Source organism: Equus przewalskii, chromosome 3 (genome assembly GCF_037783145.1).
Source record: "Equus przewalskii isolate Varuska chromosome 3, EquPr2, whole genome shotgun sequence".
NCBI classification, from domain to species: Eukaryota; Metazoa; Chordata; class Mammalia; order Perissodactyla; family Equidae; genus Equus; species Equus przewalskii.
The window spans coordinates 81,347,243-81,363,221 of NC_091833.1; the positions used below are offsets into that span (position 1 = coordinate 81,347,243).

General features: G+C 38.8%; 1 protein-coding gene across 1 annotated transcript in view; it reads right to left on the minus strand.

The window, feature by feature from the left end:
• GABRB1 (gamma-aminobutyric acid type A receptor subunit beta1) overlaps window positions 1–15,979 on the minus strand; it is a 362,353-nt gene that overhangs the window by 27,403 nt on the left and 318,971 nt on the right. Inside the window, exons 6-8 of the mRNA XM_008521485.2 lie at window positions 5,015–5,152; window positions 4,757–4,909; window positions 860–1,104 (exon numbers count right to left, since the gene is read on the minus strand). Coding sequence (XP_008519707.1) covers window positions 860–1,104; window positions 4,757–4,909; window positions 5,015–5,152 — 536 coding nt within the window. The remainder of the gene's footprint in view (window positions 1–859; window positions 1,105–4,756; window positions 4,910–5,014; window positions 5,153–15,979) is intronic.

The following is a 15,979-nucleotide window of genomic DNA, read 5'->3' on the forward strand; positions in this document are numbered from 1 at the left end:
TTGCATCGTCACCCTGTGTACCATCTTGAAAACCATTTTTAGTGGATACAGTATTTCAATGTGTATAATTTTAAGTTGATTTCAGTGAAAAATAGCATAGAAGTAGAGGCTACGGAGATTTTTTTAAAGAATAAACAGAGCATTAATTTTAATTAAATTTTACCCAGTAAAAGTGCATGTCACAAAATCCACCATTGTAAAACAGAAGAAAAATAGTAACGGTATCTTGTATATAATAATAATAGCCAATACTTATTGAGTGCTTACTGTGTTCCAGGTATTGTTCCAAATACTAGACTTAAAAAAAAAGCCTCGTTCAGTCTTTACAACAACTCTGAGAGATAGGTACTATCATAATCTCCATTCTCTGGATGATGACATGGAGAACAGAGGTTAGATAAAGAGTCACATAGGTTGATTTACTTGAAGTTTTAAAGCCAGTAAGTGGCAGAGCTGGGGATCAAACCCAGGCAATTTGATTCCAGTCTGTGGTTGTACCCACTGTGCTATATTGCCTCATTTCCGCTTAATGGTGGAGTTTATTCACTTTAGTTCTCTCATTTATTTATCAAGCAGATCTGGCATTATTCTTTTACATATAGTTTTACAACCATAAGGTTTAGAATAAAGAACAATGGACTTGGGGTTGACTTTTAGGCCCCAGTATGTTATTAATCTATGTAACCTGCAACCTAACTTCTTCAATCCTCAGTTCTTGAATATGTAAAATGAGGGGTTGTTTGAGTCTTATTAAAGAAGAACTAATATTTTATACTTTTTTTTTTTGTGTTACAAGAGCTCTGAGCACCATGCTGCTGATAAATGTTGGAAGAATCTTTAGGAATATTTAATACCTTACCTGGACTTTATTCATCTCCAGCTTGTTCTTCTCATTGGCGCTCTGGTCTTGTTTACCAGCTCCCTTTTTCTGGGGTCCCTTTCCAAAGAAGATGTAATTGACAAAGGCGTATTCCAGCAGAGCCAGGAACACAAACACAAAGCAGCCCATCAGGTAAATATCAATCGCTTTGACATAAGGGATCTTTGGCAAGGTCTCCCTGAGGTGAGTGCTGATGGTCGTCATTGTCAGCACCGTGGTGATGCCTATGAAACGGAAAGACACAGCTTAGCTGAATGCACTTCTTAAGTCGCCCTCTTTAAGATCGAGAGGACAGATGACATTCCATTATTCGTGCCCCTAAATGATGGCAGTAATGCAATAAACCACTGGGCAAAAAGGGCAGACATTTTGAAAGAGAAAGCTGCAGGCTCCCTATATAGTCTTTGAATAAAATTTTAAATTTCACCTAATATAATTCTAGCTAATGTCCCTGACAGAAACAAACGATTCATTTACGAGTCCGCTAACTGCATTTCTGCTTCTATTCCTTAGCTTAAATTTTTTTTTTTTTAAAGATTGGCACCTGAGCTAACATCTGGTGCCAATCTTCTCTTTTTTTTTCCTTTGTATGAGTCTATAATACATCCAGGTCACAAAGTCAGTGTTGCTTTTTAAAATAATAATGTACCGTTCACGTGAGACAACACCAAAGGAAGAAGCAAATAAGAGAGCTCGGGGGAGGGGGGGGCGGGGCCGCCCCGCGGCCGAGTGGCTAAATTGGCGCGCTCCACTGCAGGCGGCCCAGGGTTTCGCCGGTTCGAATCCTGGGCGTGGACATGGCACCGCTCATCAGGCCATGCTGAGGCAGCGTCCCACATGCCACAACTAGAAGGACCCACAACTAAAATATGCAGCTACGTACTGGGGAGATTTGGGGAGAAAAAGCAAAAAAAGAAAAAAAGAAGATTGGCAACAGTTGTTAGCTCAGGTGCCAATCTTTAAAAAAAAAAAGTTCATGATTTGTATGAAATATTTGATTTGTGTATTTTTTTAGACATAATATGATCTTGTTGCTTTCGTTTTTCAAACATTATCTCTAGTTGCTTGATTCCAGAGACCAGAAGGAATTAGTTCCCTAGAGTCAAACATTACATTCTTAACAATATGTTTGCATGCCTGCATAATATTTTGTGTTGAGATGGTGATGATGGAATGATAATTGGGAAAAACAAGAAGTGAAAAATAATTTGGAATCTCACATAGATAGTTTGTGCTCCATTATTAACGTTACACATATCTGTAGTGTTTTTACAGTTTTAAACACAGTTCCAGATTATCTTATATGGCTGTCATAACACACTGCTGAGTAGGATTAGGGCAGGTGTATTATTCCCAATTGATAGCTGAGTAAACAGAAATTCTGAGATTAGTTATTTTGTTGTAGATTGTTCAGCTAGGGGCAACAAAGCAAGGAGGTGTTACACAATGCCATTTAAAATAAAAGCAGAATGATGAGAAAGTAAAATCTGAAACTTGATGGCAGCTCTTAACAATAAAGACAAGAAGTATGAAATGCATATTAAGACAAAGGAAAGCTGGCAAAGGGAGTGGAAGGTAGAAAATGAAAAGAGAAAAAACTAGTTTAGCATTCATTTGCCAATCAGATTATTGAAGAATAAGATTCTCTAATTTGACTATTTAACTTTCAGGAGAAAAGATAATGTAGGAAGTCAGGACAATCATGTGAAAAGTGAAAATGGTTCAGATCAGTGATGAGTTCAAATGTGCTGGACTGATGTGAAATGCCGTCATCTGTGGTCTTACTATTTCTTTGAATAAAATTTTAAATTTCACCTAATATAATTCTAGCTAATGTCCCTGACAGAAACAAACGATTCATTTACGAGTCCGCTAATTGCATTTCTGCTTCTATTCCTTAGTTTAAATTTTTTTTTTTTAAAGATTGGCACCTGAGCTAACATCTGGTGCCAATCTTCTCTTTTTTTTTCCTTTGTCTTCTCCCCAAAGCCCCCCAGTACATAGTTATATATTCTAGTTGCAGGTCCTTCTGGTTGTGCTATGTGGGATGCCGCCTCAGTGTGGCTTGATGAGAAGTGCCAAGTCCGCTCCCAGGATCCAAACTAGTGAAACCCTGGGCTGCTGAAGTGGAGTGTGCAAACTTAACTATTTGGTCACAGAGCTGGCCACTCCTTGTTTTAAATTTTTAAGCAAAAAGTGTTGGTAAATGAGTGTCTTTTTTACTTAGATAAGTTTTAAAATATCACAGGTTTTATATTTCAAAGAAGTTATGTCAGTATCTTTATGTACAGACATCTCTAATCAAAATATCATTAGCTTTGAAGATAGAAGTGTAAATAGAACCACAATTCATGACCTTGACAATTGTTACTCCCTACTGTGGACATCATCCAATGTCTTTTCCTTAACTATAGCATATACACACTCATGTTCACGTTCACATAATATGTGCAGACATATATGTATGATATGATAAACTGTTCACTTTTCTTAGCCTTGGAGTGTTCAAAGGTTGACAAGGGACTGCCAGCAGTGAACTTTGTGAGCATTATGTACTCAGTCATTAGAAATAAGCTGTAGAGATGAGAATTAGTCTAGGTGTGAAAGGATATGCTGATTATCTAACCCAATTGGATAGTCTCAGAAGAGAAACGATGTAGATGTCAGCTTAGCCAGAAAGATGCTCTTTTGTATTTGCGTGTGTGTGCGTGTGTGTGAATAGGCCCCAGAAAGTGATAACTGAAATGGCTCCAGGATCGAATAACGAGGCAGACCTACAAATGCCCAGATTCATCAAACAGACATTACGTATTCTAACTTCCTAAGGAACCCTTTAAAAGTCTCAAATATAGCCTTTCAGCTTGCAGCAATTACTTAACCATAGCAAGATTAATTCTGATGTTTTTTCCACCAGGAAGGAAACCATTTTTATTCTGTCCTGATCACGGATCATTAATACAGCTGATGAATTGTCTGTGCCTTATTCAAGTGCAGTGAGCTTCATTTAAGGAAGACTCAGATCGATACTATTTAATTTTAGTTAATATTCGAAAGATAGTATTTCCCAATAATTGACAAAACTTGTTAATAGTCGCATGGTGTAGCTTTCTCCAAGTCCATTGAGAATAATATATTGTAAATGTTCGCCACTGTAAAAAGCAGGGATCAAAGAAGAAATTTTCACAAAGTTAGGAAAAATTAGCGTAATGAGAACTCAAAAATATACTCTAAGAAACACTTGTATAGTGCTTAACGTACTCCAAGATTTTTTAAAATTTGGTAAATGCTAAAAAGATATTACATTGTAAAACATTCACTCTGTAAGTACTAACACTTAGATCTTTTATTGTCAATGGTAATCTCATTCTTTGGCTTGTTATGAGAGAAGCCTTTGCCTATAATTCCTAACATTGGTTGGTTTTTTGTTGTTTGTGCCCTTGAGTGGATTCTGACTCCTAGAGACCCTGTGTACAGCAGAGTGGAACCCTGCTCGATCTTTTGCACCATCATCTTTTGGCACCATCTCAGATGATGCTCCACTGCTGTTCATAATGTTTTTGGCTTAATTTTTGGAAGTGGGTGGCTTGGTCCTTCTTCCTAGTCTGTCTAGTCTGGAAGCTCCACTGAAACCTGTCCACCATGGATGACCCTCTTGGCATTTGGAATACTGGTGGCATAGCTTTCAGCATCACCGTAACACACAGCTGCCACAGTATGACAACTAAAAGATGGGTGGTGTGGTTCCCTGATTGGAAAATGAACCGGGGCCACGGCTGTGAGAGTACCCAGTCTTAACCACTAGACCACCAGGGCAGGATTGGTTGGTTGTTTGAAGCTACATCCCACCAGCTCTCCGCAAGTCTGGGAATGCATTACCTAATGCAACTCTGGCTGCAGATGCATCATAGTTGATCCAAAAAGACACCCAGGACAGAATTGTAATCAGTGTGGAAGGCATGTAGGTTTGCAAAATGAAGTAACCAATGTTTCTCTTTAGACGAAAACTTAGTGACAGTCGTGGATATGCCCCTGAATTGGGGGAAAAAAAAAGAAAACAATCAGATCATCATTTGATTGGAAACATCTTCTTCCTTTCACAGTGCCCCTAATTCATTTTGGAGGAAACATCCTCACCTGTTGTAAACTCCACTTTCTTGGACACCATCTTGTAGTCGACAATTGAAAACTGAGGAAGCTCAATTTTATTAACTCCGGTCACTGCTCCCTCTCCTCCATTCCAGTAAAACTCAATGTCGTCAGTTGTATAGCCATCTGCAAACAAGAAATATAGCATAGTCAAACAGAGTTCAGTTGGTCTAGAAATTCATTTTGAAGACAGCCTGGGAGCTGGAGAGGAAATTCCCAGCAAGTGAGGGTAAGCTGGAGATGGCCTTGTCAGAAAGATATAGCCTTAGGAACTCTGCATCTGGGACCAGCCAGTGCTCCTGTGGAGTTAGCTCAGATCTGTTGAGTCTGCTTCCTAACAGGTAGGAGGAAATGGGCTTCCAGGACTATCTGAACCTGTCTCTCTTCAGAGTCGTAAAAGTGCCTTTCTATTAAGTAACACAAATCGGATCAGTTAAAAAATTTGCAATGCCCATGGGATAAAAACAAACCAATTGTCTTGGAAGAAGAAGTGCTGATGCCAGACCTGAGAGAAATTTCTCCCATGGACCTTTTTGGTATGATGAAAAATGCCTCGGTAACATCTATTTAGGAAGATGGCATGAGAGGTAAACTTTTTCATAAAGATAGATGGAATCAAAATAAGTAAATTTAGTATAAAAAAATCCTTTAAGGAGCAAAGACAATATAGCCCAAATTTAAAGCTCTCTTCTTGTCTGACGTGATTGGGAGTGGGTTTTAGATGAGCATATGGCATACTCTTTGCTCACCTTTATACGGGCCTGGGGTGCTCTTTCATTCAGGCCAGTTCTTGTTAGGCTCCTCACATTTCACAAATGAATAGCTGTCCTGTTCTGAGCTAGACTGCACATGATTTTGCTTTTAGTTGGCAACACAGAATATTTGAACTGTAAGTATTTGTTAGGGAGGAATTTTTTAAACCCAGTATATAGAGATTCTCTGTGGAGAGAAACACTATTTATAGATCAAAGCTTGAACATGAACCTCTGCTCTTGTCCTAGTTTGGGGCTGGATTTACCTAGAGCTTTTGACGTCATTATGCCTATGATGGCATTAACTTTATGGCCCTTGGATGGGCTATTTCTGGTAAGGAGTGAAAAACAGGGCTGATAGAACACAGCTTCTGTGTTCAGGGCTGCCCATCAACAGCACCTGCTTGCTCACTTCGCTTCTTGAGTGCTCTAGCATGATGTCTTTGCTTTACCTGCCAGGAACAACTTCTTTGGATCCAACTTCTCATCTTCCTAGCTATCCATCAGGATCCCTGCTGAAGCACAGAACACCACCACCTCTAATCTGGCAAGGCAAATCAATGAAAACTATATTCAACAATCCAACACACATATTTTGAGTGCTAACTATGTGCCAAGCACTCTTCTAGGCTCTGAGTATGTGCAGTGGGTTAGACTTGGCCCTGTTTTTCAAGAGGTCATGGTCTAACAGCAGTCTGGGCAAATTGTTGACCCGCGGGAGTTAGAGATGGGTTTGCAGAAGATTTGGCCGGATGGGTGGAGCAGGCCTGCCTGGCAGAGGAAATAACATGTAGGGCGAATAACATACAGAGAGAATAAGATAAAGGTAGGATGATGTCAGTGGGAACATGATTTACTTCATGAAATTTACTCAATAAGCAACTCACTTTTAGCAAGAACACTGGACTTTACAGGGCAAAGTTGAATATATACAAACACTATAAAATCTTCAAAGATTTTTGTATGCAAAGGTAAAACTGGGCCCAGAAGAGTAAAGTGATTAGGTAGCCATGATGGTGTGTAGGAAGTGTAGGCAGATACCTAAGGCAAGTAGTTCTGACTGACTTTCATCACCTCGACTATGTGCTTGCCTTGAACAAAGCGTGGAACCATGTTGAATTTTCCTTGGCTTATCTATTTTTCTCCCACCAGGCTTTGAGCAACTTGAAGTCAGGGACTGGTTCTCGTTAATTTTTGTATCTCGTTATCAAGCATATGCACTGTGTTCCCAGGATATAGTCAGTATCCAATGAAAGTTTGTAGAATATTGCATTCTTGCTTCTCGTGATCAGGACTCCTGGCTCTGTGCTACCAACCATAACCTGACAACAAGGTACTAACCTATGTGTGTGTCTCTACTCATTCAATGAGTAGATTTATTGAGTGCTGACTATGTCTCAGGTGGTGGGAAAGTACTGGGGGTACAGTGTGAATAAAACTAATGTGGCTCCAGCCCTCTTGGAGCTTGCAATTTCACCTCAAATGTTACATATTTCACCAGAAAATTCCTTTCTGAATCCTTCTGTGGCAGGTATTCTGTGGACTGACTTCTCCTAGCATGTATTCTCATCTTTAGGAAAGCTAAAAACTACATTTTCCAGATTCCCTTGCAACTAAGGTTGTGGATATGATTTAGGTTCCCTGGATTAGATGGAGTAAGTGATGTCAGAGATGGTGTTTGAGGCACTCATTTTGTTGGTGCAGCTCAAACAGTACACATCGCTCTGGAACCAGGAGTTCTGATTTTAGCTTTCCGTGGTCCTGGAGTCAACATGGTGGATGAAGCTACCTGATTACCAGCTTCCTGACTGGGATGGAGCTACCAGTCAGTACCCTTGGAGGGCCAGTCGGCATGTGGTTCTGGGCCCAGCCTAGAGCCTACAACTTTAGTCCATTAATTTTGTAAGCACCACTTCCCTAAATTAAATCTCTTCCTGCTTAAGCTAGCCAAACGGGCTTCTGTTATCTGTAACAGAAACTAGATCATTACACTCTATTTCTCTTTTAGGGGAGAATTATTTGCTCCAGGTTTGGGATTACCAGAGCTTTTCATCACAACCTCTGCTGTGGCTTATACCAGCCATTCATTTGCTGTTTCTGTGCCTCCTATCCCTCTTTCTACACCTTGCTCTGTACTGCTGGGGCTGGGCTCCACATCTCCTGGCTTCATGTTAGGTGCTGTCCCTAGGAAGAGCTGCCTGAAGATTAGAAGGTGAGGGGGAGGGGAGGCTCTTGATTTGGCTCTGGCAGTGCGGTAGTGCCGCAGTTGCTGGTGATGGCTGCCAGGGCAGTGGGGTGTTTCAGACTCTCACAGCACCTCTTTTGGCAACTCCACAAACAACTCGAACAGTTTGTCTAATAGGATCCAGCTGATTCAGACTCATGGCCTCTAGCACAGGGCTCTTAGCGGCTTCTGGCTTTTCTCCTTCAGCATCCTTTTATCCCTCCTTCTTTTGCTCTTCCAATCTTTGTAACTAAGTTTCTCTATTAAATTCCTTTTTGAAAAATCTTGAGTGGTTTCCTGCTTTCCTGATGGAATCTCATCAGTTACACAGCACATCTTATCAAGGAAATATTTCATCTGTTTACATATCATTTTGTTTATCTCTGCTTTTGTCTCCTCCATCCCTCATTATAAGTTTTTAGAAACAAGCACCTTATTTTATTCATTAAAAAAATTCCTGATGCCTAGAAAGATTCTATGTAAGTATCCAGTACATATTTTTGAATAAATGAATTGTTGAATATTGTTTGCTGTTTAAGAGTTTTAAATTTATTGTCCCAAACTGGTAACCTGATATAGGTAACTTATTTGGTAGCATTCTTGAGCTGGATTCATGCCTTGATTATGATGATTGTCCTCAGAGGGGCCTTACAGGTGGGTCTGGGCACCAAGGAAATGGAGAAAGCTGCCTGTTCATTTAGTTTACTAGGTAGTAAATTACAACCTCAAGGTCATCTTTGAGTTATAGGATCTGAGGGGAGAAACATGTAAGCAACGACTAGAGTTGAGAGTCCAGAGATGGTTTTCAGTTTGAGGTAGAGAGGGGAGAAGACAGCGGGTGAGCCAAAACAGCACCTCTCATCATCTCTCACTTCTGACGAATGCAGAACACTTCAATGTGATGCACAATAAGAGAGCTAGAATATGGCTATCAATCAATGCAAATTTTAACAGTATTCAACAATTTATATAGTCAGTAGTCTGGGTCTATATTTCCAAGATCACTTGCACTTTGTTTAACTAAAACCCATTAAGCTTAGTGTTCAAAGCACTGAGATAATTATAGGTGATTTGGGAAAGAAAAGAATGCTCACTCTTTTTCGGGTAGATGCTTGAGTGTTCATGGGAGCAATCATGGCAGCTGGATCCAAAGGAAAAAATAGAGGCCTAGAAATACACTATTATTGAAAGGTTAGGCAAGAATATTTTGCCACAGAAAGCGAATATCAGTTTACGCACCTAAACAACCTATTTGCCAAAGGTTTTCCTTTATGAACCAGTGACTTCATACAGCATCTCAAAGCTAGAACACTTGGATACTAAAGATGCTGTTTCCTAGCAACAATAACTACACAGAAGTTCTCAAAATTTCCTCGCAGCCCCTGGGGACTGGTGCAGAAAGTGCAGATAAAATTAAGTTGATGTCAATGGATAAAGATGCATGAAGCTGGTACAAATGTAGAAGTATCTGGATGTTAGTGTTCCTCCTTGCTATTTGAAACACTCTATTTTGGATGCATTTTCTAATCTGGAAATAAAAATTACTCCACACAGTGCTGAATAGTTCTGGGAGGATGGTCTAAAATTGTTCTTAACTGTGTTTTAGATAATGGAGAGATTTAGCTTCTAATCCATGAGTGGGCATTAATAAATGTATTTCCCTTTGTGGAGAAGCCATAGCCTCATCTCAAGCTTCATGGTGTGAGGCGTGATTGACTTAGGCCAATTGTTAAAATATCATCCCCTTTGCTATGATGACTGGCTCAGGGTTAGGCAATAACCCAAATCTAAGACAATTAGGTCATAGCAGTCCCATGGCCAAATTAATTGCTTGGAAATAGGTACGTGATCCAAGTTGGTCCAGTTCTAGAGAAACCCAGGACATGTGCTCAAAAGTTGCAGGAGAGATTTCCCTCTCTATTTTAGCTGTTTGCAAACAAGAAATGCTGAGTGGAGAGTGGCTGGTCCAGTTATAGGAGCCAATATTTTCCCTTCCTGTTTATGTCAGTCATTACTAGCACCAATTGAAGTCACCCTCATGATCAACATTTCCTTTCTGGTTAGAAAATGACCTATTGAAATAAATTTAGTAGTCTTCCACTCCCTAATTCCTCATACTATTTTCACAGGAGGGCAGAAATATTAGGAATTTATCAATATCTCTTCTCCTATAACTGTGTAGATCCTTTCCATTACAAGGTTACTGGATATTGGTAATGATGCATCTCAGGAGTAGATAAGAAAGCCAAGTGGGTCTAATCCTTCCAGTGACTCCAAACCTGCTGTAACACTTATTCTAAAGGCTACTTTGTATTCCTTTCTTAGATATCTCTTTACCTCTGTGATGTCCTAAGAAGCAGCAAACACACTATGGAAGCCAGATTTTTAAAGGATTCTCACAGTATTAAGAAGCTATACGTACAAATCTATGCAACAATCCACTTCATGTTTGACTTTTGACTCCTACCTGACAACTCACCATTCGAGTGATCACTCAGTCCCTAGGGATGGCCATCTCTCTATTTTCTCAGCCAACTCAATAGTTAATTAGGTTTCTAGGTAGTCATTAGAAAATAAGTCCTTATAACAAGCAAAGATTCGTCTTCTTGGAGAGCATTCACCACTTGATCCTTGTCTACACCTTGTGGTAAGAGAAAACAAACCCAGTACCTTTTCTACATGATAACACCTCCCAGTTTTGAGGATACCTCTCATGATCCCTTTCAATGTTTCCTTCTTCAGGCTCTGGTCCTCCCCAGGATACACTAGGTCTGTGAATCTTTTCTCTGCTCAGTAGTTTCCAGTATGCTTATATGCCCCTTGAAGAGTTAGAGCCCCAAACTGAGAGGTGGATGTGTTGGCCTGGTTTCTTCTACCTCTTTTTGAGTTATCTGGCAACTTTCCCCATTGGGTTGACTCACCCCCAAGATTAATCCTGCCCTGGTTGTTGAGCCACTCCTGACCAATTTAGGAATCAGGAAGTAGCAGATTTGGAATTATATCGTGTCCTTCAGATTTGGAATCTTAGAGTCCAGGCATGTTTTCTGGTTTCATAAGCATCCCCTGAGATACCCCCTTGTTTCTAGCCAGATTTAGGACCTGATGCACCAGGAGCAAGGTCAGAATTCTCAGTCTTCTCCCCACTCCAGTCAAGCCTTGGCATCTCCTGTTTGGCCAATATGTAAATTCCCAGAATGACCTTTCTAGAGTTCTGCTCCTTCATATCTGACTGCTTAATACTACCTAGTCCCTTAAACCTTGTCTACACTAGAGCATACCCATTTAAAGAATTTTGGACTCGAAGCACTTAGGTACTCTTAGAGACACCTTCCCACATTATATTAAATACATTCAAACACACTCACATCCCTCATTAAACGTAATTTACATGTCACTATAAAAGCATTGGATTGCAGCTGACTTGCTAACATAATATTAGTTTTAATATTATAGTTTTCTTTGTATATTTTGGAGCCAATAATTTGTTGAAGACCCTTGAGAAACTCATCGAATGTAGACATTTTACCTACAGTGCTTGATGGCAAAATGGCTTGGCTGGACCCCAGATACAAATAGGGCTCTAGTGCACTGCCTAAGATTTCCTTCTAAGCTTCCTTTATTTGGAATATAGCCAGTTCCTCTTAAATTTCACACTGGAGGCAATCCTGTTGCCATTATCACATCTCCTGACCCCAATTGTAGCCTGTCTTGACTTTGAAAATGGCTAGCCACCTGTAACTTCTCAAGATGAAATTACCTGCCAGGTTGGATTGCATGAAATAGCTACACCCTTGGGCTGTCCAAGTGCCCTCTCTGAGGCTGAACCTCTGTCTGAGCCTTTTTGATCTTCTCTACTATTTTTCTGGCTCTATGCTGGTGAGATTCTTCTATGCTTTATGCCATGCCTGTTCTCATGATATTCTTGGTGTGGCTGGCTAGCGAAGAGCAGGACTTTTCTTATTCTAGTCACTGGTCTTCTATTAAAGCAGCATGAGTTCAAATTAGCTTTTTGACAGTCACATTATTTTTTTTTCTTTGACTCAAATATGGAATCTAATATTGTCCTCATTAAATTTTATCTAATTCAATTTGACTCGCTGTTCTAGCCTGTTGAGTTTTTTTTGATCCTTATTTGCTCACCCTCTTAGTTTCATGTTATCTTCAAATTTGATAAACATGCCTTTTATCATTATTCTCTTGATTAAGACAAATGTAAAATGGCAGAGACAAAGACAGAGCCCTGTAACACTCTCTCGGCAATACCCCCCTAGGTTGATATCAAAAGTCTTTAATCAGCACTTTGTGGAGTGGCACCATCATTTCTCCATTTAATATTTGCCTAATTGTTTTAGCCCGCAGTCTGTATCTATATATTTATCACATTTTCCTGATTCAATGATTTTGCAATCCTATCAATTAAGAAAGTGATGTCTGTTTTGACTTGTGTTTAGAGAAATCAAGCTGCCTCCGTAGATTACTGATTCTCCTTCTACAGGATCGAGGGCTAGAAACTTGGCCAGACTGAATCAATCTCATCAGCTCAAGTGTCTTAGAATTTACCTTTCTTACCTTCTGGAACAATGGGATGGTGTATTCCATTCTATCAACACCAATAACCATTTTGTGTGCTAACTTAAGTGTATAAGCTCATGATAGTAACCTTTCCTTCACAATATCCAGCTTCCTTTAATAAATTCTAATGGAGCTATATTGCATTAATTTTTGTAGATGCATATGTTTTAGGGAACCTATTCGTTACAGATCAGAATCAGAGTTGTTTTATGACCAAAATCAGTGGTAAAGATGGTCACCCCTGGAAATGCTAAAATCTTATTATTAAGCATTTGTCTTATATGTTTCTTAACAATAAAATTTCTCATAACAAATGGCTACCATCCATCTATATTTTGTCTTAATAGTCAAAGAAGAGAATGTTTTATGTCTCAGAAAAAAAGCCTTACCCACCCATTGTTTCCTATTTATATTAGCAATCACAGAGTAGATTTTTCTGGGGTGCTAATGGTCAAATTTTCTTTTATAGTCTTGAAACCATTTTACATTGTCTATACATTTAATGAACATCCCAAGTCCTCGCACCTTCCCTCCTTAAAAAATAACTTGGGGAAAAGATGGAAATAAATTGGGGCTATTAACTCCTGTTCCTAAGTTCTGGATCTGGGTACAACTTTCTCAAAAAGATGAATCTTATAGTATTGCAACTAAATAAAACATGTACTCTTTGCAGAGTTCTGTGAGAAATCTCTGTTCCAATATTGAGACAGACTTTTGCTTAATATTACTATCATGGAATGGAGCAGGCTCTGCCTGCTCAACTCACCTCAAATGAGGTCTTGGAGTTATTGTGATTGGATGTCACCTCTGCCAGTAATTTCCACTCTGGTTAAAAAGGAAGATCAAACCTCCCTCAATTTTGAACTAGTTGTTTGGTCGTGGGCAAAATCCTTTATGCCTGTGTTCTCTAAGCAGTGGAATGACCATATTCACTTGAACATATGAATAAGAAATTAACCCCATAAGCAGAGAATCTAAATTAGTTGTCAGTATCTGAATGTCTTTAAGATTGTTTTAAAACCCAATTTAAGATTGGATATTGCTTAAGAATGCCTGATCTATTTGACATCCTTAAAGGTGTGCATTACTGTTTCATTCAAAAAAATAAAAACATGGGCCGGCCCTGTGGCCAAGTGGTTAAGTTTGTGTGCTCCACTGGGATTTCGCCAGTTTGGATCCTGGGCACGGACAAGGCACCATTTATCAGGCCATGCTGAGGTGGCGTCCCACATAGCACAGCCAGAGGCACTCACAGCTAGAATACACAACTGTGTACTGGGGGGGTGCTTTGGGGAGAAAAAGAAGAAAAAATAAAAAGAAGATTGGCAACAGTTGTTAGCTCAGGTGTCAATCTTTAAAAAGAAAAATTAAAAAATAAAAACCAAAATCAGGTCTAGTTTGGAGAAGGGAGTCACCGCTGACTTTGACAAGCACCTAATGTGCCACCTGTATCTTTATTTTCTAAAGTGTAAACTACTTTTGAGGTAAATAAAACCACAAACAAGTAAAAGTGGAAACCAAGGCAATTACCCAGCTAATTCAAATGCAATATTACTTTAGCCTTACAGTTCTGACAATGTTATTGTTGGCATGAAACCCCAGATTAGTAGTTTAGGTAATAACCTCAGTTACTAATTTAATTTTTATGACAATGTTGTATCTTAAATGTGGAAAATTATTCATTATCTTCATGGTATTTTTATTTTGAAGAGTCATGAACATCCTAGTTGCTTGTGAATCCACCCTGAGTGGTTACTGAATTTAGTTTTATTTTATTTAAATTCTTCTTTCCTTTTTTTAAGAGGGTCACTTCACTGAAAAATTCTGATAAGAAATGGTGATTTGTCAATAGAGCACATGTTTTGGAGAACTCATGAAAAACCAAAATAAAATGCAAAACCCAAAACTCATCGAAACCTGTCATGGCAAAATATTTACGGTATGTTGTTAAGAGAAAACAACATAAAAATATATATGTATGTGTATATATAACCAAGAATATATATGAAAATAGCTAATAGTGGTTACCTCATCTAGAGTTTCTTTGAAAAAGAAAACCCCAGTAAGTTATTTTTATGTTTTAGAAGTTGTCTAAATATATTCTGGAGGAGTCTTCACATCTGTGAAAATTATTTAAATGACCTGTAGAGGGCACTCAAGATCTTCCAGACTGATAGGCAGAGACTCAGGAGATCGCCTGAAAATTTTACTCCTTTCAGTTGCAGGAGTTTTAGATTTTTCGTGACGATTTTAGCTTTGGATCACCAATTCTCACAAGGTTTCATTTTAAAATTCATTTATGTTAAATGAAACTAGAACAATTGTGATTAATATACCTTGTCACAAATTCAGATTTTTTTGCAAGAAATATCTGTTTATATTTAAATACATGAAACTCTAATTGATTACTAAAATAACTATAACAAATTACCTGTTTCAGTATATTTAATGCTTACTTTATGATCTTTTCACTAACGTCTTGAAAAGAACAGTCTATGATATTTTAGCTATGCTTTTGAGTTCACAAAAATCTACATGTAGCAAATGATATCGAACCATTCTTCACATCTCTCAGTTATTATGATTATGCAGCTGGTAGCAATAAAATGCATTAAATTAAAAATTACCATTCTATTGGGTCAGAGTTTCTTTTCAATTTTTATTGACTGATTTGCCCAGTTCCTAATTTCTTTTAGGTATCATCTATGTCTTTTAGTCTCATATCCCTTATCCACTCACACTCAGATGACATTTATTGAGACCCAATTAATTCAGTTTCTAAATGTGATGCCTTCCCCATTTGTGAATGCAAAGTATGTAGTCCCTGCCCTGGGTTTTCACAGATGTGTTGCGCACAACCAACAATAATAATATAGTACCAGGCTCTAGTATCCAAAAAAGGAGGATTTGACTTCCCAACAAGATAGCTTTTCTCTGGCAATTTTCAGCCATCTTCAAATGTACCATGTTTTTTGGATTTCCTCTAGGATCGGGTTGGACAGCCTTAGCAACGTTGAGGCCATGTGCTTTTGTGGCTCACAAACTATTGTACGTTCCTGTATAATTTCTTGGCTATTCAAACCATGTGAATAGAACATTGTAGAGCTGACAGTTCACAGTTGTTGGTATCTATAGCGTATCTACACTCATTCTCAAGCGCTAGATTGGTGTCACGGAAGTTATTGTGGTAGACCTTTTGGGCACATTAATATCTGTGTTTTAAAAATTGCATTGTGTCTGGGCATGACAGGAAAAAAAACCTCTATCCGATTATTATTGGTTTTGCTGGAATTGATTTTTCACTCTGTGTAATTTGGCAGTTACATTGATGAAACATGTGGCTTGCTGCCATTTTATTTATATTGAGGGCTTTATTTCTGATGTCCATGAAATAGGAAGACAGGC